Genomic DNA, 25,755 nt, shown 5'->3' on the forward strand with positions numbered 1-25,755 from the left:
TCTTTATTCACGTTCTTTCTGGAGGTGTTCAGGTGCTCAGAGGAGCCATCAAAAGCTGCTTCACTGTCTGCTGTAGACCACAAGTCCCTACAGAGGACAGTGAAGTCACAGTCCATCACTGGGACCTGTCTCCCCTCCATCCAAGACATTTACACCAAACGCTGTAAAAGCAGGGTCTCCAGGATCACAGAGACGCCTCCCTCCCACACTCAGCAGCAGCTTCTCCCCTCAGGCTGTCAGACTCCTGAACACCTGCTGGCCCCAGCCTCCCCCCTCCTGTTTGGACCAGGGGAAACATCTGGATGACAATAAAGTCTCTCTGGAACTACCACACCCAGCTGCCTCTGACTCCGCGCAGGCGCAGTTGCAGCAGGAAAATGGCGCCTGTCCGGATGCAGTCGTGTATGTTGACAGTTCTACTTCTGAGCGTTTTCTGTAGTTTCGTCTCTTCTTTGTACTTTCACCTCGGACAGACCGAGAAGAAATGTTTCCTACAGGAAATCCCGGACGACACGATGCTTGTCGGTGAGTTCCTAACGGGACAAAGCTTCCGGTTAACACACCAGCTTTAGCTAACTGTGTTAACTTTAGCTAACTAGCTAACATGACTTCCGTAAAGAAGTCAGTGAGGGAGCAACAACAGAGCAGCTTCAAGTGTGAACGCATGAATATATTTACAGGCATTTATGTAGCCTAAAAACACATTTTCTTAATTTGTATCGCCCTTGTTTTACTAATATATGTGAGTCAGAATCTGCGTTAATTATAATGATTAGCGTATGTTATTGATATTTTTGGGCGGATGTGTTTTACAAGTTATTTTATTATTTTTACTTTATCTTCATTTATCTGGCTTTTGTTACCCCCTGAAGTATTTTTATGTTCTTTCTGTATTTTTTATGTGAAGCTCTTGGTGCATGTGATGTCTTTGTGATAAGAGCTGCTAGTCTTGTATGAAAGGTGTCATACAAATAAAGTTTATTATTATTATCTATTATAATAATAATTCGCAGTTTGTAATTGAGAGTTAATTTATTCACTTATTTATGAAAAGTCATAATGTTGTAGTGCTTTTAACAAGTGGTGGACAGTAACGAGTATATTTAAGTACTGTACTTAAGTGAAGTTTTTAGGTATTTGTACTTTACTGGAGTATTTTCATAGATAGATAGATAGATATACTTTATTTATCCCAAGCTGGGAAATTTCGGCTGAGACGGGACAGATAAAAGTGTGAATTATCGTCTTCGTCTCCGCTCGCTTCACCATGAACTGACTTTGTTTCTGTGCTGGAAAAAGCAGGACTGAGTCATTCTGGGAGGACTCTGACTCAGTAAACTGTTCACAGGACGACGTTTCCATCATTAAATACAAACCTGAAATATGTCACAGTGAGATCATCTCAGAGGTCTGTTGAATATTTCTGCCCCGTATGTCACCATTGCTCTGACATGTGATGTGTTGGACTCGTCCTTCTGTTTTTGTCTCCCTGTCTCTCTACAGGTAACTTTCAGACTCAGCTGTATGATGAACAGAAGGCCGACTACCTGCCGTCCAATCAGGACCTCTGGATGTTTGTTGAAGCCAAAGATCCAGATGATAAGGTTTGTCCCAGATAGTAATGGATGAACCTGAAAACATCAGCCACTTTCCCTGGTCTGAAGATTTTTTAACCTCAGATTAGTCTAAATTAACGAACCTTATGTCCAGTAACTGAGCAGCCATCACTTTATTACTTCAGCTGTGTGTCCTCTCAGTCAGTGTCTCTCTGTTCCCTCCAGCTGGTTCTGTCTCGATCATACGTCTCACAGGGAACGTTCAGATTCACAACACTCTACCCAGGAAGATACCAAATCTGCCTGCAGTCAGACCCTTCACAGCGCCCCCTGTCTGCTGGAGGAATGTTGGTGAGACGACGTATTTCTGTCCACTTTGGCTGCAAGAACCTTTTTTTTTGTGCGCCTTTATGCATTTATTAAACATTTAGTCATAAACCTCTTCCAGCTTCCGTCCTAATCAGCTTCCTGTTGTGTTCTGCTCTGTGTGTCGTGCAGACGGTTCACCTGAACATCAGACTGGGCGAACAGGCAAACAACTACACAGAGATCGCTGCCAGAGACAAGCTGACAGAGCTGCAGCTGAGAGTCCGACAGCTGGCCGAGCAGGTCCAGCAGATCCAGAAAGAGCAGCAGTACCAGCGGGTCAGTGTGTGTGTGTGTGAGAGAGACAAGCAGTTTAGAATCAGCAGTAAAGAGAAATACCTGATGTCTGCCTGAAGTTCTGCTTCCTGTTTGGTTCACAGGTCAGAGAAAAACATTTCCGTGAGGTCAACCACAACACCAGCATGTGGATCTTCTGGTGGCCCGTTGTACGCTCGCTCTACGTGGTCGCCATTATCACCTGGAGCACCAACTCCTGGTAATATGTCCTGCTCTTTTGTTGACTGTATTTCTTACTCTTGGCCACATACATCAAAACATCCCACCCTGCCAACAGTGCAGTTCCTGAAGGAGCTGACTGTCCTTGATGTCAGAGTTTGTACATTCTAACAAACAGTTTGTATAAAACCAACAGAAGCAGACATTCAGTATCAAACAGATTTACTTTTTAGTATGAAAATAAACAATGTTTTATTTACAAGATAAAAAATCTACGTTTTCCTCTGTTTCAGGTGAAGCTGCAGATGTTCCTGCTTCAGTACACTTTGGACCTACAAGAAAAACATAAAAAGGGACAAACGAAGTAAAACTTGTACATTTCCAGATGTCGAAAAATAATGAAAGATTTTTATTGAACGGAGACCCCCCCCCACATGAGACGATCAGGGCTAGAACGTGCAGGATTTGGTCACCTTGAGAAGGCTGATATGGAGAGGAGCCCGAGCAGGAACTCGAGGCTATAGAAGCAGAGCAGGACGGCGCTGAGGATGACCTCCAGCCGCAGGACGAAGGTCTGCAGCAGCAGGTAGTACACGGCCAGCGCTGCACAGGGAAACAGGATGAAGAGCGACACACACGACGCCAGAGAGCGCTCGCACAGGTTCCCCTTCCAGCCTGAAGAGACACACAGAGCGCCGAGGTCATCGCCTCTCAGTCACATGACTGCAGCTGCCGCATTCGTCAGGGCTCGTTTCCCTTCAGAAGAAGCTGAAACTAACTCCCACAGTAAGAACACATTCACACGAACTGGCTGAATATGACCGTCTGTCCACGCTGAACACCTGAGAGTTGATAAAGCTGAAAACATGCTTATGTGACACCTGAGGTCACCTGCATCTGGCTGCGTCAGATGTCCAACGTCCACTAGAAACACATTCAGATATTTCCTTTGTCTCTGTTCACACACATCAGGGACACCAGCCTCTGCGGTGACGGTCTGTGGGACAGTAGAGTTAGTCAACAGGTCGTATTTATGACCTGAGATAAATCACAGAACTCAACTAAAACCGGACTGAACGCAGGTTTAACTCACTGACTCTGTCCCACTGATCAACACATGCTGGCTGTTGTTCAGCTGTTCCGTGTGGACGGAGACGTTCACACCAACACTGTGAAAACACGAGTGTGGACGCGGTTTTCTGTCTGTCCAGCTTACTGTGGTGTCCTTTTCTTTCCACCACTTATTAGCAGCTGACAGATCAAAATCATTTCCAGCTGCTCAGACAGGAAAGAAAAAACATTTGCTGTGTTTTCAGCTTGATCACAAGATGTTTCAGGATTTACGTCCTCTGAAAGGTTTCATTTGTCCTCAGTCCACAAAGAGCTGTGATCATTCCGCCTCTTATTACAACTCAAATTCAGCTCAGTGGTTGAATTGGTGTAATAAAGGTTTCAGGACTATAAACCAGCAGCCTGAACAGCACGACCATGTAGCATTTAGGACCATAAACTGCATGAATGATTCATTTTAAATCACTTACTCATCACTAATTTATGAAATTTAACACTGATTAAACAGAAACTGTCAGAGCATTCGGCCCAGTGCCTGCTGAGCTCTGGACAGCTTTTTAAATGATGGAGGATTCTGAGCAGAAAACTGAACTGTTACAGACAAGAGACGTACGTTCATCTGTGAGCAGACTCGTCTGCACCGTGCACCTCACGGATCAACCACACAGCTACACCCAATTACAGCCAGTGATATGACCACGTTACCACAAGTCTTCATCACCCACATGTGCACCTTTTTTGTGTTAAGTTGGTTAAATGACGTTAAAACATCGTAATCAGATTTAATTTCTACTCCTGAAGCAGCTCAGTTCACCAAAGCCAGCGTCTGCATCCAGACCCGCCCGGGGTCCCGACCAGGGTCCGGATGCAGACGCGGGTCGACCCCTTCAGATAGAGCCCTGATGTGTCAATGTGTCGTCTAAGTGGGTGTTAGCAGCAGATATCTAGCAGCTTTCTGACCAAACGAAACTACATATTGACCTTCAAACAGCTGCTCATTTTTGCATCGAGCCTCTTTAGCACATTGGCCACTGCACATCATGACCTTTATTAGAAAGATGCAGCACTAAATGAAAGTATTAGAGCTCAGTTGGACAGAAAACTGCAACTCTGTTCAGGTGAGTATCAGCTCAGATCAAGTACTGATTTAACTTGTTCTTAGACATAAATAAAACAGACCGAGTGAGTTCAGACGCTGCTGCTGTTGGATAAAATGCTCATCTTCATCACCAATTAAAAATAACCTTCAGCTGATGTCCACATGGTGGCAGCAAACAGGAAGTGGCCTCTGACAGACTGGGAACCGGTGGGTGATGATGTGAATGCTCATTTAATGAGATGTGGCTCTTTCTGTTGAATATTCCTGTTTGGTGTCTCACCATAAAAGATCCTGAGAGCCTCCAGACCGAGGAAGAGCAGCAGCAGCACCACATCCAGAACCAGATTATCTGACGGGTACGGGAGTAAAATCCCTGCACCGAGAAACAGAACAGGAAGTAAAAGGTTTATGTTTAAACACATACAGTATTTTAACATTAACTAAAGACGCAGGGAGACATTCTGGAAATGATTCCTTGTTAATTGGTCAGAAAATCATCTCGTCTCTAATCGTTAAGACACCAACACTATGACCTTTGACCTCTTTGCTTCAGCTGCCTGTAATTTCAAAGCAGTGACATCTGGAGTCGTCACTGCTGTAGATATTTTTAAATGAGGGTTCTTTGACATGCATTAGGGCTGTTTTGTATTTTCTATCATGATGTATTATTCTATGCTGCCTACACTTTACTGTCTAATGTGCCTAAGATTCGTAGAATGTACTCTGAGTACGTGATATGCACTTTGTTTTCTAGCATGTGCCTCTTGTTGGTTCACTTTAATGAATAAAAACTGAAATATTTCCTGATGCTTGAATCTTGGGTTTGTTACAGAGATCCATGTTCACACACAGAACTTTTACAATTTAACAGCAACCAACAAGAACTTTAACCAGTTTTTCACCAGTTTCTGGCCAAAGAGATTTCAGTCATGTTTTGCATTATGATCTGCGTCAGTACTCCAGTAAAGCCTCCAGTGGAACCATGAAAATCCTGCTTGTGGCCCAGAAACTGAAGCTCTCAGAAGGTCAAGAAAGAAAATGGAGTTATGGGCAACAGCTGAGTGGGAAAAGAACCCAAATCACATTGCAAAGTGAAGAATTAGTATTAGCATTGGAAAGAAATTGCATGCATGATCTTTGATGGGTTGAATTCAATAAAGCATTTGAAGACAAATACAGTACACATACATTTTACATGCACACCAGTAACCAGTCAGCTTTCTGCAGAAATCTGATTTCGTAAACATCATCTCAGCGTAAAACCTGGTTTGAGTGATGGAGGCAGGGGATCAGAGACACCTGGTTTTAGCCTGGAGGAAGCTGATTTCTCGGCCTTGAATAAGAGTAATCAGCTGTTCCAACATGAGCATGTGCAGGACAAAGACTTCAGACACAGAAAGTGTCAGAGAGGAAGGACAGGGAGGAGGATGAAAAATAACTGATTTTATATTTGTGAAATACAGTTAAAAATGTGGAGTTTGGTGTCCTGAAAAGGTAAAGTCTTTGAATCAGAAACAGTAACTTCCTTGATCATCAAGTTGCCATTTCTGAGGTGTCAGATTTTTGATCGCTGCAGATAAAATCTCTGGGAAATGCTTGAGGTTTGCAGTCATAGAGGTATCATGAGGAGGGGTTATATGCTGGAAGCAGATTACTCAATACAGTTATGAAAAATATATCAAATTCATGGTGCTGAAGTTTTGCTCCAAGACAATTGTAATATCAAGGTTTGTCCAACAGGTGTCGCTGTACTGACTGCTTTAAAACAATGAACTGAACTTCAAAAACAGCTGTTTCCTTTGTCACTGATAATGTGGTGCAAACATGCAAAGGCAGTAAAGCTTCTTTCAGACCTTTATAGATGAATATCAGGATCTCTGCCAGGCAGAAGGCAGCAAAGTACCAGCTATTCAGGTAGAGGAGGACCTGCAGAGGAGTGGACGAAAGCTGGAGAAGACGTGAGTCAAGGACAACAGGAATGCATCACACACACACACGCACGCACGCACACACAAACACAGATTCAGACCAGCTGTGTGCTGCAGCTCTGCATCAGTTTCATATGAAGGATACGATTGGTTGGCTCCCTGTAGACAAAAAAAATACAGCTGTTAGTGGCCAACTGATCAATGTCGATACCTCAACATTAATAGTAATACTGAGAGTAGTTTCTCAAATGAATAACTATAGACGGCATCATTAAACCAGATTTTCCATATTACCAATTATTGATTAAATTTATCTGCAAAAGTTGAAATAAACAAATAACTTAAAATTGACAAATGAAAATAATGGCCAGGGTGAGGAAAAAGCACCTGAAAGCACTAACACTACATATAAATATAGGTTAAGATTATCACTATGATGCTGAACAACAACATCCAAGCGTCACATGAATGTGGAGTAAAAAGACTTCCTGCTGACATGTAACGGAGTACAGGGAGAAAATGGCACGAAATGGAAATATATCAGTAAAGTACGAGTATTCCAGAGCTGTACTAAATGTACTTGATTACTAATTAGAAATCGTAGAAGTAGTAATATCAGTCTCGCTTTGTTGGTAAGTTAGTTAGCTTGTTCCTGACAGTAACGTTAAGATGTGGTTACAGCTTCAGTGTCCCGTGATGATCAAACGATGTTTCAGAGGCTTTAATGAACCTGCCTGCCAAGAATAAACCTCTGCAGAAATCTCTGGTGGCTTTCTGGGGCTTTAACCACCGTGTGGCCGTGTATTACAAACAGAACGCTGCCTGAATTGTGAGCTAACGTCGGCTAAAGGATGCTAACGTTAGGTTCCGCCCTCGTAACCGAACCTCCTTTCCAGCTCTGTCTGTCACACGGTTCACTATGAACCGTCACAAAGGTAAATACTTCAACGTACAACTGTTCTTATGTCTGAATGCTTTCTTTTGTTCAAGAAAGTGTGACTTACCAGGCGCCATGTCGGATTGCCATGGAAACAGCTTGGGCGGAAGTGCTCCTTCTTCGTGCTGGGTTAAAGCGGAGCGAGTTTGACTTCCTGCCCCCTACAGGCTATATGTGATACAACTACTACTATCACTACTGCGTACGGCTACTTCTACTACTGCTACTGCTTCTGTTGTCAGTGATGGAAGAGGTAGCGAGACTATTTGATTAAGTAAAAGTACCAACACAGTGTAGAAATGCTCTGTTACAGGTAAAAGTCTTGCACTCAAAATTTAACTTCAGTAAAAGTACAAAATTATTAGCATCAAAATACAATCAAAGAAACCAAAGCAAAAGTGCCTGTTATAACATCATTTTACGATGTGTGTAATAACAAGTACTTGTACTTTTACGTTTGTAACAAGTAACTAAATGCATCAAATAAATGTAGAGGAGTAAGTAAGTAGGAAGTAGCACAAAATGGAATTACTCAAGTACAAGCACCTCAAAATTGTACTTAAGTAGGCCATACTAATTACTTTCCACCACTGGCTACAACTACTAACAATAATAATAATAATGATAATGATGCTAATAAGCAAACACATTTTTTTGTTGTTGTTGTTGTTCAACAACATTCAGCAACTGATCATTTCTTCTGTTCAGCTTCAAACGACTCACAGATGTACCAGTACTGCTTTTACTGTGCAAGTACAGAAAATACTTTTTATTTAAAAGCACTGAATGGATAGAAATAACACAAAATAACAGATCATCGAGGGATTGGACATAGAGATCATGGGAAAGTACAAAGTACTGGGTGTGCAGTTCAACCACAAACTTGGACTAACAATGCAGATGTCCTGTACAAGAAGGGCCAAACTCGCCTCCATCTGCTGAGAAGACTGAGCTCCTTTGGAGTATGTAGGACATTGTTAAAATCATTTTATGACTCTGTGGATGCATCTGCAACCTTCTATGCACTGTCCAGGAGAGCTGGCTCGGCCCTGGACTGGAGGAGGGCGAGAGGAGGATGTTAGACAAGCTGACATCTATCACGGATAACCCCTCCCACCCCCTTCATGACACAGGCCTTAAGCAGCTCCAGCTCCAGCTCCAGAAGCTGTCAGACTGTTTAACTCCAGCATCATTTCATGCAGCACCGGCCTGATGTTGTTTCACATCACAACATCACAACCTTATTTTTGCACACATGATTTATGTCATCATGTTCAAATATCATGACATCTAAGATAAGAAATTTATTTATACCTTTTATATTGTTTATTTGTTTTTTTTCTCCCTCTCCTTTTTTCATTCTGCTGTAACCAGAGAATTTCCCCGGCGCGGGATCGATAAAGTCTACCTTATTTCAGCTTAATGAAATGGCCCAAAGTGAGAAGAACTACAACTCCCAGCATCCTGCTACGCCGCGCTGATTGGCCAGACTCGAGCGATGGTTTACGTGGCATTGCTGTTTGCGCGCACGCTCAGTCGTGTCGCTCCCGGTAGAAAGATGGTGTCGGTCAGGATGCAGTCGTGTGTGTTGTCACTTTTATTTCTGAACGTTTTCTACAGCGTCGTTTCCTCCTTGTACTTTCACATCGGAGAGACCGAGAAGAAATGTTTCATAGAGGAAATCCCGGACGAGACGATGATTATTGGTGAGTGTCTGCGGGGGCAGGAAGTCATCGGGTAATGCTAACTGCTAGCTCACCAACTTTAGCTAGTTAGCTAATCGGCTAACTGAGCTCAAGTTGTCTTTCGTGTTCATAGGGAGTGCACACAGACGGTTCTGTACTGCCGACGAGCTGGTTTAATCAGAAGCTACTTAACCATCGTAAACATTTCCCCAGTGTGAAGTCTTAAATACTACAACAACAGTGGTCACATTTACAGAGCTAGCTGCATTTTTTGGTATATATCGCATATGACCAAAATAATTCGCCAAGGGACGTTTCTAACTCAGGAAAGACGGTACACCAACACGGCATTAGTCGTAAGTAGTAATGTTATACTATGTAATACTTCACATTCATTAAAGAAACTGTAAATATTCAACAATATTTTAAAAAAATCAAGTGTTACACTTTTTGATGGTCCTAAGTCTGTTGTTGCACATCAACCCCTCCGGCCAAATGCAAGCCGTTAATAAACCTGACTGTCCTCTGACAGTTCACCTGTTCAAATACAGCACGACCTGCGTGACTCAGAGAGGGTGACACTACCAGGAAGTGACTGCAGCATGTCGGCTTTTACTTCTGTACACATCTGTGGTGGAGCCTGCTAATAGACAGCAGAACTGAAGGGAGAGAAGAAGAGAAGCATATCGTTCATGTGATGACTTCCTCTCAGCTCCCAGAGTGACCTCTGACCTCTGACAAACTTACCTTTTACCTGTGTTTATACATGAAGGATCACAGCCTTACCAGTAGAATCAGTAGTGATAGAATCAATGTTATCTGCAGTGTAAGAGCCAATTGATGGGGAATTTGTAGAGTATGATAATTTGGTTGAAAATGTATAAATATGCTTGGTTTGGTTTTGGGAAATTCATGATGAATACATAACTTAGTTGATTTGAAGAGAAACTTTTACTGTGAAATGTAATTTTGGCTTTCATTATGTAATGCGTCATACGTCTTTTTAATTTTGCTTACATGGGTGTCAAGGCAGATTGCAGCTGGATGCGAAGGAAGCAACACAGTTTTTTGACCGTACTGAAACGATTTGTAACCCTTTCATTTTCTGTAAAATGTGTACATAAGTTTGTTAAGTAAAAAGCATAAAAGGAAGACTTGGTTTCAGTCGAGTGATTCAAATACTGGTTGTAGACAAGCTGCAAAGGTGACACACGAACTTTGAAGACAGAGTGCCACTACATGCAGAATATACCAGATGTGCGTTGCTTCCGTTGATTCTTATTTTCAGTTTCAGGCTGAGCGTGTGAAAGAGTTTCTCTGCACAGTCATAGTGAAGCAGCACTGAGTTTGTCAGCTTTGTGTTTTGTCACTGACACTCTGTAAGACAACTACAGGTATGTTTTCGTACATTCATGCAAAACTACAAGAAGTATGCAGACAGGTGCGGTGCCTGTCATTGGATATAATTCAGACTCTTTGAGGCATTTTAACGGTTGTGTTTCTGAACTGCACGCAGCCACTGGCCTAATGTGAGCCTCCTCTCTTAGCTGGAAGTGAATTGTTGACCTTGGGAGCAGTTTGTGCGACAAACTTCATTCAACTCAAAAGTCCAATCACTTGAATTTTCAGAGCTTTGAACCAGATCTGACAGATTTAATCAGAGAATGGTGTCCTCATATGCCCTGCACACACTGTGAGATGTGGACACCTTGATAACTGTTTAGTACACTTGAATGAAAATGTGTAACCGTGAGCCGTGTGCGTCTCTCTGCAGGTAACTATCGGACTCAGCTGTATGACAAACAGAGAGAAGAGTACCTGCCGGCCACTCAGGGTCTGGGGATGTTTGTGGAAGTTAAAGATCCTGATGACAAGGTGAACAAAACAAGGACGTCAGTTCACATGAGCAACAGAAGCGTCTTTGCACTTCATCATCATCATCATCATCATCATCATCACCACCATCGGCTCAGAATTTCATCCTGATCGAACTGGTTTGTGTGTTTCCTGCAGGTGATTCTGTCCCGGCAGTACGGCTCAGAGGGAAGATTCACCTTCACATCGCACACACCTGGAGAGCATCAGATCTGTTTGCACTCCAACTCCTCCAAGTTCGCCCTGTTCGCCGGAGGCATGCTGGTGAGGAGGAGCCTCGCACACCAGACACACACACACACACACACACACACACACACACACACACACAGTTTGTTTTGTGGTTAGATCAGAGCCTTAAAGCTGCTTTCAGGTACAACTCAAAGTGACGTTTTGTCCCTGTGTTCACTGACTGAACATGTGGACCTTCAGTTCTTTCTGTACAGTCATACAAATGAAAGACCACAGGTTATTTACTCACTGAAATATTTCTATTTCTATTTAAATTTTATTTGAGTGTTCGTGTTGATGGAGGTTTTTGATAGTGACGTCTGTTGTAAATTAGCTGGTGTCTCACTGTTAGATAAAAAAGTTGGCGCTACCTCATTACTTCCTGCTGAATTTGTGTTGCAGAGGGTTCACCTGGACATTCAGGTGGGCGAACACGCCAACAACTACGCCGAGATCGCTGCCAAAGACAAACTGACGGAGCTGCAGCTCAGAGTCCGACAGCTGGTGGAGCAGGTCGACCAGATCCAGAAGGAGCAGAACTACCAGAGGGTCAGTCTGTGTTTTTAAACTGAGAGCAGTCGGAGTCCGAAGTTTCCACCTTCTTGTTGGGTGGAACGTTTACGTCATGACGGTTTGAGGATTTCAGGATTCCTTTCATAAATCTGTCAAACCTCTGAGAATAATTCAAACTGTGACGGGTCTAAAACACGATGCTGGGGGGTTTTCCAGCAGGAAAAAGAGCCTAAACACAGATTTAAGGTGGTTTTGGGGGTTCTAGATCAAGCTAAATTAAACTGTCCCGTGGTTGAACCGTCAGTTCTGCCAGAAACCTGAACTCTGACAGAAGCTTGTCGAGGTGAAAAGAGTCACGAACCGAAGTCGACTAAAGTCCATCTGTGCTGTTTGGTTTATTTTCTCATTGAACTTTGAAAAGGTTTTTTTTTTTTTTTTTTTTAAATTTGTAAAAATGTAGTTTTCTGTTCTCTCAGCTTCAGACATCATCAGCAGCCCGGCTGTTTGTACTGTAATATGTCCATCGTTGTTGAGCGCCCCCTGCTGTCTGTCTGTCCTCTGTCTCAGTACCGTGAGGAGCGTTTCCGTCAGACCAGTGAGAGCACCAACCAGCGGGTCCTCTGGTGGTCCATCGTCCAGACCCTCATCCTGGTGGCCATCGGGATCTGGCAGATGAGACACCTCAAGAGCTTCTTCGAGGCCAAGAAACTGGTGTAACTTTTCTGCTGGGGGAGGGTGTGAGTCTGTGTGTGTGTCTGTGTGAGTGTGTGTGTTTGGTCTCTACTGATAGATGCAGTACTGAGCGGCGGCAGTCGCTGCTGTCCGAGGAAAAACTGCTGAGGAGACAGGAAGCAGAGAAATCCTGCTGCACGATTCGGCTTGAACGCAACACCTTTAGATTATTATTATTATTCATGTTGTCATTGTTTTCCTCACCAGCCCTGTTTGTAAAGAGCCCCTCACGTTTGCAGTAGACTATCAGGGAAAATGTGACATCTCTATTTATTACACAGTTTTCTTCCACATGTTGACGCCATAAAACTAAAAGTTCTGCAGCAAATGAGCTAAAGCGTCGACGCCAACCAGGCAGACGTGCTTTTTATTCATTAGCCCCTCTTCTTCCTCGGTACTCACTGTGATGAGTATGTGATGTGTTACTGACCACTAGAGATGTTGTTCAGAGCATGAAGATACAACGTGAAATATCAGTGTGAAGCCTCTGAATGACAGCAGAAATAATCAGGATTCATGTGGAAAATAAACAGTTTTGGAATCCGTTTTCTCGCAGGAATATTTGAATCTGGAAGTTCTGATTTTCTAGCAGAGTGAACGGAACCAAAAATGACGACACTGAACTGTTGATGTTGAGACGACGGCAGAAAACAGGCGCTTTAGATTCTCCAAACTCTCTTTCATTGTTGTTTTTGTTCAGTCTGCTGCACGTCCTGAAATACTGCCCCCTCTGTTCATGCGAGTAACTGCATCTGCGGTGTTCATTTCTGAAGGCGCACAATGTGGATGACAGCAGGAACACAGGATTTATCTGGTGTCCATCATGCACACATCAGCTCGTAGTTTGATGTCAGAACGTCAGAGCTTTTTTTTTTGCCTTCAGGTGTGAAACATTGAAGCAGATCGTTCAGACATGTTTCTGACGTCTGTGCAGCTTTTCACTGGTTTAAATACCTGCACAGGTGGATGCTGCTATGATTGAACAGGAAGGAAGAAAAACCGGTTTCATTTTGCACCTGCAGAACTTCAGGCCCACGTACGCTCCAAAAACAGATGCTGTGTTATTCTGCTTTGTGTGTCTGCGCACACGTTCACACGTTTTTCAGCACGTTTGAGCTGCAGCTGGTTCCTCACAGGTGTGGTCACATGATGAAGTCATGTGAAGCCTTTCGCCTCATCTGTGAGGTGAATTATTGATCAACGTGTTCGTGGCGACGTCTGCTCGCTGCTTCCACGTGCAGTTTGTCTGAAATTCAACCAAACGAGACTTTTTCTGTTCGTTACTGCGTGAGTGAATCTACGTTTTTACTGTGTCCAAACTGAATGTATGTTTCTGTTGGTCTCATTCTGGCTTAGTGTCGGTTTGCTGGTGGGGGTGTAGAAGGAATATTCTGATCATTAAAACTCCGCCAACGTGTTTGAATCTGCTGAATCTTCGTGGTTCTTCAGAAACAAACACGAACATTCAGAGGAGACTTTTAGTTCCTGGAACTTTGTGATGGAAAACAGCTTCAGATCCTGAGGCGTCCATTCATTCTGTCAGATGACAGCTCTCAGTATCAGCATCTGTTCGCCGGAGACGCCTCCCTGTGTACCTCTCTGTCTTCATCAGTTTCATAGTCATCTTGAAGGAAACACCATCGTTTGCTGTCTGTCCTGATTTCAGCGACTAAAGTCTAAACTGTGACTGAATGAATCTGCTGAACTCAAACATTGATGTAGAAATGTTCCAGCGCTGCGTCACCATCAGCTCCTGACTGTGATTGGATGATCTTTACCTTGAGGTTTTTTACTTCTCAGCTAAAAACACAAACGGTCGAGTAAAGTTCACTTTTGTCGTCAGATTGGGACGGAACCAAAAACCACAAATACCTGAGTCACTAATATTCAGCTTCCACGTGATTCAGCTCAGTGAGAAACGTGAGTGAGATGGTTTGAGTGAAAATGTCCAGCAGCTGTCGGGTTTTAAAGAAGCTTTTGTCAAAGACGGCAGATGCTCCACACCATCACTCTCTTCCTGCTTTAAGGTTTTTACCTCTTCACCTGTTCGCATTTAGTTCCTCTTTATTCCTTCCGTACTTTCTGGTGGTTTGTGTTAATCTTGTATGTTGCTGGTAGATTTCAGAGATGTTTTCCGGGTTTACAGTTGAAATCAGTTGGTTTAGGCGGGAAGAGGGGCTTGAATTTATTTTCTTTTTAGAGAGATTCTGTCCATGTGAAATCTGTCTGAAATTGCACTCGAAATAAAGTTTTGTCACATTTGGTCTAAAGGACTGAGTGAATTCCTGTTATTTTCTCCACCAGATCCCAGTTTATAAAGTCACTTTGAAGAGTTTCTTATAGGCTGTATCTATATTGTATTTTGAGGAACAAACAGAAATGTGACTGCAAGCTAATGTAATAAAGTTAAAACTAACACAAATATCATCACGCCTGGTTTCTGAAGGAGAAATAAACTGTTGCTGGAATATTTCAGGGTTTGTTTTGATCCAGTCTGCAGAGAGGAGGCAGGAATGATGATCATTCTCTTTGGTCTGATGTGCTGCATGTTTGTACTCAAGTGGTGGAAGTACTCCAGTACATTACTTAACCAGCAGTACCACATCACATTTCTTTAAGTGCATTCAATGACAGAGAAACTACAGGAATGATGGGAGTACATCAGAACTGCTTCAGGCGCTGCAGTTACAAACTACAGACAGATGAAGAGTGTGTGTTTGTTATGAGGTACAGTCTGAACAGCTGACTCTTCAGTCTGAAGCTGTGCATAAAATGAATAAACCTTATTTCTACAGCACTTTTCACAACAACATTAGGCTACAAAGTGCTTTGTATGGGTGAACCAGGTTTCAAATATTTCAGGAGGCAATGGGGCAAATAGAATCAGACAATTAGAAATCATTCAAAAATAAAAATGAATAAAATACCAACTATAAGTTAAAAAACAATAATATGATATGTTGTAATTAAAACTGATTGCATTAATTACAGTTAGTGTATAGCAAATAAATGTTTTTAGTGTACACTTTACTGTACACTTGTTTTGCTGCTTTTATGACTGCAGGCTTGTTTGCAACAACAATACACACTTTATGAGAAATAGACAATAATTCTAGGTGAGGTGTCAGATAAAAATAGTGGGGTTAAAAAAGCGCAATATTTCCCTCTGAAATGTGCAATACAACATTCAAAGATTAAAATCAGTTTACGCCCAAGCAGCTCAGGATTGTACTGAAGAACAATAACTGACGAAAACAGACTACATTGGCGGTGTAATATTGCTTTTATGCTAAAAACAAAAAAAAAAAAAAAAAAAAAAAAAAAAGGTGGGAACCTTTCTACTAATTGCCGCCGTTCCTGGTCGGACTCGTATACACGCCGGACATCATTACAATCGGCTTCTGTTATTTTCCAGCGTGAAATTAACGTGTCATATTTCGCCGGTCGGTGATTGTCGTGTTGTTTTTCCATTTTTTCACTGGTTCAAACGTTAACGGACAGTCGCTGGCGGTCGGTGAAAGTCGGTGTCGCAGATTAAAGTAAACTCAAAGATGAAAATGTTGGACCCGGAGCGGCGGTGTGTATGAACCGCTACATGCTACGTGTACAGTAGCAGTTAACGTGAGGGAGGCTGGCAGGCAGCTAGCAGACAGACAGACAGACAGACATGGACCCAGAACAGACCGGTTAGAAACATGGATTTTAACTTTTGAGTTTACTGATCAAATGTTAACAAGCTGTAAAACGGAAGAGCCGGAGGGTTTGTGTGGTCGAAGAGTTAGCAAAGAATTAGCATGGGGGACAGTTTGGGTTAGGCAACATTTCCACATGAGAAAGGATGCAGGAGTGAAAAACCTGAGAGACAACACAACTCTTCACTGTCGCTTTTTACAAGCTGAAGGCTCCGTCTTTGTTTTTCTTTGAGCCCGACTGAAATCAGCTGCGAGACTGTAAAGATGATGTATTCATCGAGAAGAAAGCCTGTCCTGTACTTCAAAGAGGAGAGGAGGTAAGATGGAGACTTCTTTGTTTTTTTAACGGTGATGTGAAGTCAATCAAAAGCTGCCGCATCAGGCTGTAAAGCGTCTTGTTGCTGTTCACCTGAGTCCGGTTCAGTCAGTACACACCAGAACCAGACTTACAGAACAGGAAGTGTCTCAGACTGCTGGAGTAACACTCTTTCTTGGCCTCTCAAGAAATGAGATCTGTAAAGTTCTCCATCGACAGGAGGAGTGAGTACAGTTTGCCCCTTGGTGTTTGGACTGTGGTTCCCAAACTGTGATCCGGAGACTTCAGAGGCCTTTATCGTAATCTGGTTTTGCTTTGACTTTTACATTCGAGAGATCACAAAGTGTCCACAGATCTGAACTCTCTGGAGGTGGCTCTGAATCCTGATCCAAAATAAACGCACCTTAAATCCACTGAGGAGGACATAAAAGGAAAACACCATGTTAAAGATCCTTCTGCCACTCGCGTGTTTCTTCTTCCTGTGGCCAAAAATCAGTCAAACAAGAACTTTATCTTAATAAAATTCAACCTGAAACTGGCAAAACCAGATTTTTGATGCTCCAGATTAATTTTGGTGCTGAGGTTAGTACTCAGTGGAGGTCTTTGTCTCTGAATCTCTGAAGAGGAGCATTCATAAAACACAGTTTGGGAGCCTGTGTTGTCGGCCGCTTGTTGTTCAGCTTGTTGGCTGGTTTGTCTTCAGACGCAGGCCGGCAGCAGAGGTTTGACCCTCAGACCGCTGCAGGTCTGAGGCTGCGTTCGCGCCACATCCTTCAGCTGAAAGGCGAAGTGGGAAAACAGTTTGTGATGGTTCTGGTAGCTCCACTTGGTTCAGCTAATCAATACAGCTCAGAATCAAATTTGGGCCAAATTTGCGTTTACCTGGTGAGACTACAAGGCCAGCTGCCGGGGCAGCCATCTTGGAGTAAGACCTTTACATTCCCCAGTGGAAACAGCTGTTTTTTCCTCTTTTCCCACTCTGCTCATATGGCATGAACGCAGCATTTTCCTTTGTTTGTGTCTCGCATGTGATCATTGAAACTATATCTGATATTTCTGTATTGATCATTACACCACAGTGTTCAGGTTCACAGGAGGGAAAGTTTTTAAACCTGATCCTGATGTACCTTGAGTTTATCAGAAAAACATCATCCAGCTGCAAGATGTTCCACCTTCTTCACCAGCTGGTTTATAACTGTGTCTGCCTGCTGTTTGCTGCTGAGCAGAGAGTGACCAGCAGGTTTATCACTGACCGGCAGGTTCCTCAGTGACCAGCAGGTTTATCACTGACCGGCAGGTTCGTCAGTGACCGGCAGGTTCCTCAGTGACCAGCAGGTTTATCACTGACCAGCAGGTTCCTCAGTGACCAGCAGGTTTATCACTGACCAGCAGGTTCCTCAGTGACTTAGTATAAACACTGATTAAAAGAGAGAAACAAACTGAGGCTGACACTGATCGCTCTGCATGTCTGAACGGAGCCACTAACACGATTGCATCACATTAGATCACAGTAGACTGGATCACACTGAGTGGATCCCTTTATCAATATGAGAAACGATGGAGCATCTGACAGCTGAGCACACAGAGGAGTGAAAAGAGTTGATTTACTGCATTTCAGTCTCAGTTGGTCCATTTTATCAGTTGTGTCGTTCTGAAACAGAGCCGATGATTCGGTTTATTGTGAATATAAAACAGAAAAGCAGGAAGTGCTCGCATCTGAGAAGCTGCAACAAGAGAGCTTAGATGATTGATTAACTATCAGAACTGTTAATGAATATTCTGTCCATCAGCTGATAAAGGAATCGACTCATCATTGCAGCACTAAAATCTATGATATGAAACATGATGCTGCATTGTGTGTGTGTGTGTGTGTGTGTGTGTGTGTGTGTGTGTGTGTGTGTGTGTGTGTGTGTGTGTGTGTGTGTGTGTGAGTGCGCGCGCGCCTGCCTGCCTGCCTGCCTGCCTGCCAGTATAACCACTGAGTGTGACTTTAAGCACGATGATGATGATGAAGATGAAGTGTTTCAGTTTCATCTCAGGTTTGTGACTTTCCGTCCTTCAGAATGAAAAATCGTCTGTTCTGAGTGAATCAGAGAAATTAAAGTGATCAGATTTTTGTGCAGAGATGAAAAAACACACCCATTACCCACAATCCCCGGCGTTTTCAGGGTGTCTCTGAACCCGACTCAAACAGCCCGGCTGCTGTGAATGTCTGTGTGTCGGAGTGGTTTCGGGGGTCAGAGCTGATTCCTTGGTGGCTTCCTGTTTCTGCTGCTGGTGTTCAACATGGAGTCGTGTCTCGTGTGTTCGCAGGTTCCTCTCTGGTAAATGTACCGTCTACAAGCTGTTCGGCCTCTGCATGGTGCTGCTGCTCGTGTCTCTGCTCTGGCTGCAGCTCAGCTGTTCAGGTGACATGTCCGCCACCGGGAATGAAGACAGACGCCGCCCCCAGCAGCAACCGCCGCCGCCGCCGCCCTGCCCGGCTGACAGTCAGGCGTCTGCAGCGGACGACCCCTCCTGGGGTCCTCACAAATTGGCCCTCATCATCCCCTTCAGGGAGCGCTTCGAGGAGCTGCTGGTGTTTGTTCCCTTCATGCACACATTCCTCAACAAGAAGAAGATCCGCCACAAGATCTTCGTCATCAACCAGGTGGATCACTACAGGTGAGGGCGCACCTGCAGCAGGTTTCACTTTGACGCCGACTTTATGATCACAAGATCACAAATAGATTTTTTTTATCACATCAACATCAGGAACACCTGGAGTGAATTAAAATAACACCTGGCTCAAACATTGACTGTGACTCAGAGAGGAAGGTCAAAGGTCACTGTGACCTCACTAATAGTGACTGTTCTCTGAACGGTTCTCCAAACACGTTAGACAAGGCGGGTTTGACCACAGACTGAAGCTGAGAAAACCGTGTCTGAACGGCTGATTGAAGTCAACAGCGATCGCATCATGGCCGCTGCAGCAGGAGGACGTTTCCTGTTGTGAGTAATGGAGCCTAAAGCCATTATTGTCGTTACTTCCTGTTTGAGCACCGAAAGGTGCTCAACGAGGAGGCCGAGGTGTCCAGCACTCACTGATGAACTGGACTCAGTTGTTTCATGTGTTGTGGATCTTGCTGGTCTGAACAGTCACACACAGTTCAGCTTGGTTTGGAGTCCCGATGTTAACTGGAACCTGTCTTAATCAAAGCCAGTTCACATGGCCCACATTGTACTGATGTGTTGACTGGCTGCTCTGCCACCACCCAGTCAGCCATCTTTTTTGATGTCTCCCTGGATGACAACCAGGACTGGAGCCCCTCTGTTTGCTGCTGATCTTATTCTACACCCTAATTCACTGCCTCCACCCTTCATGGTTGCTTTGCAGCTTTACGGCTTGTAGAAATTATTTTTTAGGAGTAGAACCAATACATGAGGAAGCAACATGTGGGTTCATCCACATCTGAATTAGCATCGGATCACACAGACAGTGAACAGTGATCTGAATTAGCAGCTGATCACACAGACAGCGAACAGTGATCTGAGTTAGCAGCTGATCACACAGACGGTAAACAGTGATCTGACTTAGCAGCTGATCACACAGACAGCGAACAGTGATCTGAATTAGCAGCTGATCACACAGACAGCGAACTGTTCGGTGCTCATATCTTTTGCTCCAGCAGGAGAATGAATGGATGACTACACAACACAGCAGCTGATCCAAACTGAGAGGTTAGCTTGTTGTTTGTCTGTTGTCTGTCAGGTTTAACCGAGCGTCTCTGATCAACGTGGGTCACCTGGAGAGCGGGAACGACACCGACTACCTGGCGATGCACGACGTGGATCTGTTGCCTCTGAACGAAGCTCTGGACTACGGTTTCCCAGCGGACGGCCCGTTCCACGTGGCCTCGCCGGAGCTGCACCCGCTGTACCACTACAAGACCTACGTGGGAGGAATCCTGCTGCTCACCAAGAAACAATACAGCATGGTACTGAGCTGCTGCACGCTGAGGCGTCTGTTAACACTGTTCATCACTTCTCATTCACTCCCAGTTTGAATATTTCCCTCAGTGGAAACATTCAGTGAGGAGCTGGAACAAGCTGGTAGACCACACACGATTTTATATCTATTATGATAATATTAACCTTTCCTCTGCACCTGTCGTAGCTGTTTGGTTAGAATTGGTTTCATTTGCTCCACCTGCTGCTCATGTGGTTGGTTAGTTGAGATTCACTCCTTCAACATGTATTTGAGCATGTTTTTATGCTGTGAAACGCTTTCGTTTCATTGCTTTATGAAGTTAATTCAGAACAATGTTTGGAACGTTTTGCTTTAAATGAATGAGTCTGATTTCTGAAGTGACTCGAATGTGAGTCGGACCAGAACAGTCATTCAGAATGAGGTTTTCACAGACAGGAACTGACTCAATTCATCGCAGAGAAACGAAAAAACAAGTTCTGCAAAAGTCAGGAGTCCGAAATCTAAAGAATGAAAAAACTGATCAGTAAAAACAGTTCGGGTCGGCCAGTGAACATATTCTGCACTGACTGCAGGTCAGTTTTAATAATGCAGGAAGGAGCAGTACAAACAGGAAGGTGTGTTCAGGTGCTGTGCTGATGACTGGTGTAACTGTAAACACGCTGTCTGACAGGAAGAGTTGATTAAAAAAAGATTTATATATGTGAAAAGTCTGTTTGTGACCTCTGACACTGAGCTGTGTCCAACACAGGGAGATGTAATGATTGAAACTGTCCAGCAGGTGGGGCTGTTTCTCTTTCGGAGATTCAAACGTCACAGAGCTGTTTTCTGACAGAAGTGACTTTGGATGTTTTGCAGTTTGTCTCTTTGCTGACTTTATTGAGCAGAAAATGTTTTTATTTTTTTCAGTGTAACGGGATGTCGAACCGGTTCTGGGGTTGGGGCCGAGAGGACGACGAGTTCTACAGAAGACTGAGAAAAGCTGAGCTGCAGGTAAAAGTCTGGAGAGAACAGTGAACAGCCTCAGAAAGATGGAAATCTGTCTCGTTTTTCTTTTTAAATAAAGTTATAAGAGCCCACATCAGCGTCATCACAGCTACAGAAACTGTAACCGTCAGCGTCTCTTGTCGAGTCTGGTGTTGTGTTCAGGTCCTCAGAGTCTGTTGTTGTTTGTCGCTGCAGCTGTTCAGACCGAGTGGAATCACGACAGGATATAAAACCTTCCTCCACATCCACGACCCGGCCTGGAGGAAGAGGGACCAGAAGAGGGTCGCGGCTCAGAAACAGGTACAAGAGTTCATCTGATAAACACAATGTTGACATGAGGAGGAACTGCTCTCCTTGTGTGTGTCAGGCTGTAAAAGCCTGACACACACTCTGCTATGACACCTGAGCAGGTGTGGAGTCACTTTATCGTTTCTGAAAAGTAATTGAAACTGTTGTCAAATATATGAAAAAAAAACTTTATTAAACCCAACACGACCCCAGCTGTCCAGCAGAGAGTGCTAACGAGGCTCAAACACCTCCCTCCTCCCTGCAGGAGCAGTTTAAGGTGGATCCAGAGGGGGGGCTGACTAACCTTCGTTACCAGGTGGAGTCCAGACAGGAGCTGACCATCAGCGGCGCTCCCTGCACCGTCATCAACACCAAACTGGAGTGTGACCAGAGCCAGACGCCCTGGTGTCTTCTGGGATAGAGGGCGTCCGCGGGGCCGGCGCGGGTTCGGTTCCCACCGGAGTGCGAGTCTCTGGCCGGTCGGGGTTCCAGTTTTTGCCAGGAGACTTTCTGTGGCTGGTTTTAATGGATGCAGCTGGATGAAGCTCACGGTACAAACACACATATTGATCGCTGATTCATTGATTCTCACGCTGAACAGAGGCAGGACTGAACCACGCGGTGACCTGGACTTTAACGTCCCTGATCAAACAAAGCTTCCAGCTCAGCAGTTAAACCCCTGTTTTACATCCTGGTCCCATTCTTCATCAAACCGCTCAGTTCATGAAAAACTCAGCTGAGGTGGGCTGCTGTCGGACGTCCTGCGACGCCACACCTGAGCTGTTTGATGGATTCCTACCTGCGTGGAAGCAGAGTCTATTTTTTTACTGTGGGATTGTGCAAACGGAGCCGAAGCAGCGACGGCATCGTACTGTGAGCTCAGAGCGTCCTGCTTTTCATCCACGTCGGACTAAATGTAAAAATCCTTCACAAGCAGAAGTAGTTTGTTTGAATTTCCTGCTGATGCTCAATGAGTGTATGAACCTTTATTTTTTACAGTGCGTCAGTGAATCACCAAAGAAAAAAACTGGAGACTAATTACAACTTTGTATTTTATAATTACAGGATGTTTCTCCTCGTAATTCTGTCTCCAGGTTTCTTTCCTTTGGTGCAGGTGATGGTTCTCTACAAAGTAAACTGAGCCAAACCAGGCCGGACTGAACTGATCTGCAGCAGAATCATAAGAAAGAACCGGAACAGGAGAAGATTTCATGGCAGGAAAAATAATCAATTACAGAATCCAGCATCTCTGCTCTCGATTATTTAAGCTTTTAAAATGTATCTTTTTGTTTTGACTGAGAACCAAAACCTCCTGCTCATCATCAGTCACATGATCACTTCATTCATCTGATTAACGGTCTGTCTGTCAACGCCAGAGCTGAAACCATCTCACCACAACGTCCAGCTTGTGGTCATGTGACCTTCCTCAGCAGCTGGAGGGTTTCTGACGCCTCGTCAATAATTAAACATGCTGATGAAGATCATGTGACTTGATCAAAAGGTCCAGAACAGCCACTAATGGACCCTGAGGAGAGAAACTGTTGCTGATTCATTTTCTGCTGATTCACTTGGATCTGATCTGATCTGATCTGACCTGGTCTGACCTGGTCTGACCTGATCTGGTCTGGTCTGATCTGATCTGGTCTGGTCTGATCTGATCTGATCTGATCTGGTCTGATCTGATCTGATCTGATCTGGTGTGGTCTGGTCTGATCTGATCTGATCTGATCTGACCTGATCTGATCTGACCTGACCTGATCTGGTCTGATCTGGTCTGGTCTGATCTGGTCTGACCTGGTCTCTGATCTCTAGCAGGTTTTTTGGTTCCTTCTCAGTTTTTAACCCCCTGATGGGGCGGAAACGTCCATCAAGACCTCAGCAGTTCACATCAGTCAAATCCGGTCTGGATCTGGTTTTAAAGACAAAGAAATGAAATATTTTTGTTGTCAAACTGACTTTAAAAGTTGATCCCAGGATTTGAAAAATGTCTTTTAAAAGTGTGTTTAAAACGTGTTCGTCATTAGCTTCCTTCAGGAAGAAGCAGAAGCTCGGGTCGAGGGTTCAGAGTCACGAGAAACAGCGTTCGTGTTTTACGCCTCTCTGAGTCGTATCGATACAAACACTCAGAATTCAACGAGGAGCCGTTTCCCTGTAGCTTCACACCTGCAGGCGGGACGCAGGGCCCAGACTTCCCACGTTACCTTTGAACAAAAGTCCTCTAAACGCGTCCAGAAGCATCGTCTCCAAAACAAGTGTGGTGTTCATGGTGGGAAGCTGGTGAGGGATCCATGAGATTAGCGATTGCTGAGTCGACACTCGAGCATCCTGAAGAAGAAGAAGAAGAAGATGTTTCCCTTTGAGTCATTGAACAGTCCATGAAACGGATCTCCAGGATCCTCTGACCGATTCTTCTGTTACAGTTTGGTTTTTAGTTTTCTGGTCAGAGGCCGTTCAGTCTTTTCTCTGTTGTGATGCTCTGGTCGACCTCCGGGGGGCGCTCTGCAGTTTTAAAGGGCTGTAAGTGACGGTGTTAGAGCGTCTGTACATTTACAGTCCGCAATGTTGAACTGGTTTATTTCCAGAGACGACGGCACCGTGTATTTGTACAATATGTAGTATTTATATAAATCAAAAGTCTACAAAACATGTTGACACGTTTTTTCTTTTTTTACAACAGTGTGTGTACGTGTGTGCGTGTGTACGTGCGTGCGTGCGTGCGTGCGTGGTTCATGCATGTTGTTGAACTGAAGCTTTATATGTATATTGTCTGTAATAAGACGTGGAACCATTAGCTGTTCAGGGGCAGGTTCCATTGGCCAATCAAGCCAATGTTAGCTTCACGTTAGCTCACGAAGCTAACGTTGCTGTAGTAAAACTACACTAAGCGGCCGACAGCACGATGGACGGCGGCTGTCGACGTCTGGAACCATGACGCTGAACCACCTGCTCTCCACCAGTGGAACTCTCCGGTCAGCTCTTCACCTGGACTCGGCTGCCTGGTCGGGTTCCTCAAACGAGCAGGTTGGTTGGCCTTCTCCTCACCTTGTACCTGATGTTTCGGTGACTGTTTCACACTTTTCAAATCAACAGACCACATTCGAATGTGACGGGTCACAGGTGAAGGTGTGACACCGGCAGCAAGGTGAGGCTCCTTCTTACCTGCAGATTTTACTTTGACGTGATCACAGGGATGATGGGGCCTCTGATGGGCTTTATTTTCCTGATGGTACTAGCAGAGAAGAACTATTAGCATGTGTTTGTAGAGATGGTGAATGAAACACTCGTTCAGGTGAGTGCAGACCTGTCTGATGGTCTACATGGTAAATTTTAATCTGATGTGCAAGTTTAAAAGTTGCCCTGATGGTGGCGCTAGCTGCATTAAACCAACATCTCCCCCCTGAGCCGTCAGTTTTTTCTCCTCTTCCTGTCTGAGTGGCGTGAACACAGGTGGATCAGGCAGCCTCCGTCAGATCCGGCTCACACAGACCAGCTCTCATGGTACAGTTGTGGATTTTGGGGTAGCAGCCAAAGATGGCGACAGAGACAAAGAGGTTGTGGCGAATCTACCAACATCGCCACCACCCTCCTCCACCCTCCCGGGTGCAATTTTCACCTTTTGTTGGAGGTGACTGCAACGGGAAAAAAAAACCACCTCTCTGCCTCCACAAATAGACGCCAGCAGCACTGCACGCTGCAGCTCTGTGCTAATTTCTGAATTCCCTGCTCAGTGATTATAATGCGTGTTCTCAGCAGTAATATCAGATAATAGAAATAGTAAAGTAATAAGTCAGAGCCGGGCGGCGCGTTCACACGTATTTACAGACACCGAGGGCTTCAGGAGCAGATGTGGTGGCAACACTTCATTTTCAGCCCGTGTTAATGAATGGGGGGGATTATGCTTCTATTATGCAGCAATTAGCAAAAAATAAAAGATAAAGTGAAGGATGAGAGCGTGCGATCGTGTTCACTGCATGTCTAATAAAATACTGAGGGGCCAGACGCAGTGAAAACACAAGCTGATGCCTCATCCGGTGCCTTTTAATGTTAGAATATTAA

At 44.3% G+C, this 25,755-nt stretch overlaps 4 protein-coding genes across 4 annotated transcripts; 3 read left to right on the plus strand and 1 right to left on the minus strand.

Annotated features, from left to right (window-relative positions):
• The first annotated feature begins 376 nt into the window (after positions 1–376).
• LOC121611724 (transmembrane emp24 domain-containing protein 9-like) lies at positions 377–5,349 on the plus strand. The gene is made up of 6 exons (XM_041944397.1): positions 377–525; positions 1,504–1,604; positions 1,782–1,907; positions 2,055–2,201; positions 2,303–2,418; positions 2,672–5,349. Exons 1-6 carry the CDS (start codon positions 378–380, stop codon positions 2,673–2,675), a joined length of 642 nt encoding a protein of 213 aa, XP_041800331.1. The 5' UTR covers position 377; the 3' UTR covers positions 2,676–5,349.
• On the minus strand, positions 2,589–7,506 carry tmem216 (transmembrane protein 216). The gene is made up of 6 exons (XM_041944398.1): positions 7,481–7,506; positions 6,622–6,635; positions 6,402–6,495; positions 4,829–4,921; positions 2,852–3,053; positions 2,589–2,710 (listed from the first exon to the last, which is right to left on the minus strand). Exons 1-6 carry the CDS (start codon positions 7,488–7,490, stop codon positions 2,695–2,697), a joined length of 429 nt encoding a protein of 142 aa, XP_041800332.1. The 5' UTR covers positions 7,491–7,506; the 3' UTR covers positions 2,589–2,694.
• A 1,454-nt stretch (positions 7,507–8,960) lies between these two features.
• On the plus strand, positions 8,961–14,713 carry LOC121611362 (transmembrane emp24 domain-containing protein 9). Its single transcript, XM_041943905.1, has 5 exons — positions 8,961–9,119; positions 10,873–10,973; positions 11,112–11,237; positions 11,607–11,753; positions 12,285–14,713. Exons 1-5 carry the CDS (start codon positions 8,972–8,974, stop codon positions 12,432–12,434), a joined length of 672 nt encoding a protein of 223 aa, XP_041799839.1. The 5' UTR covers positions 8,961–8,971; the 3' UTR covers positions 12,435–14,713.
• Positions 14,714–15,842: 1,129 nt separating this feature from the next.
• Positions 15,843–23,332, plus strand: b4galt7 (xylosylprotein beta 1,4-galactosyltransferase, polypeptide 7 (galactosyltransferase I)). Its single transcript, XM_041944333.1, has 6 exons — positions 15,843–16,458; positions 18,771–19,121; positions 20,209–20,434; positions 21,334–21,417; positions 21,607–21,711; positions 21,965–23,332. The coding sequence occupies exons 1-6, from the start codon at positions 16,406–16,408 to the stop codon at positions 22,118–22,120; spliced, it is 975 nt and encodes a 324-aa protein (XP_041800267.1). The 5' UTR covers positions 15,843–16,405; the 3' UTR covers positions 22,121–23,332.
• The last annotated feature ends 2,423 nt before the right edge of the window (positions 23,333–25,755 follow it).

This window comes from Chelmon rostratus, chromosome 9 (assembly GCF_017976325.1).
Source record: "Chelmon rostratus isolate fCheRos1 chromosome 9, fCheRos1.pri, whole genome shotgun sequence".
NCBI lineage: Eukaryota > Metazoa > Chordata > Actinopteri > Chaetodontiformes > Chaetodontidae > Chelmon > Chelmon rostratus.

Coding starts and splice junctions, on each gene's coding strand:
- LOC121611724 (XM_041944397.1), top strand. CDS start 378: ATGGCGCCTGTCCGGATGCAGTCGTGTATGTTGACAGTTCTACTTCTG. Junction 526..1,503: donor GGACGACACGATGCTTGTCG/GTGAGTTCCTAA, acceptor GTCTCTCTACAG/GTAACTTTCAGACTCAGCTG. Junction 1,605..1,781: donor CCAAAGATCCAGATGATAAG/GTTTGTCCCAGA, acceptor TGTTCCCTCCAG/CTGGTTCTGTCTCGATCATA.
- tmem216 (XM_041944398.1), bottom strand. Junction 4,922..6,401: donor CCTGATATTCATCTATAAAG/GTCTGAAAGAAG, acceptor TTCTCGGTGCAG/GGATTTTACTCCCGTACCCG. Junction 3,054..4,828: donor GGCTCTCAGGATCTTTTATG/GTGAGACACCAA, acceptor GTGTCTCTTCAG/GCTGGAAGGGGAACCTGTGC.
- LOC121611362 (XM_041943905.1), top strand. CDS start 8,972: ATGGTGTCGGTCAGGATGCAGTCGTGTGTGTTGTCACTTTTATTTCTG. Junction 9,120..10,872: donor GGACGAGACGATGATTATTG/GTGAGTGTCTGC, acceptor GTCTCTCTGCAG/GTAACTATCGGACTCAGCTG. Junction 11,754..12,284: donor AGGAGCAGAACTACCAGAGG/GTCAGTCTGTGT, acceptor CCTCTGTCTCAG/TACCGTGAGGAGCGTTTCCG.
- b4galt7 (XM_041944333.1), top strand. CDS start 16,406: ATGATGTATTCATCGAGAAGAAAGCCTGTCCTGTACTTCAAAGAGGAG. Junction 16,459..18,770: donor TACTTCAAAGAGGAGAGGAG/GTAAGATGGAGA, acceptor GTGTGTTCGCAG/GTTCCTCTCTGGTAAATGTA. Junction 21,418..21,606: donor TGAGAAAAGCTGAGCTGCAG/GTAAAAGTCTGG, acceptor TTGTCGCTGCAG/CTGTTCAGACCGAGTGGAAT.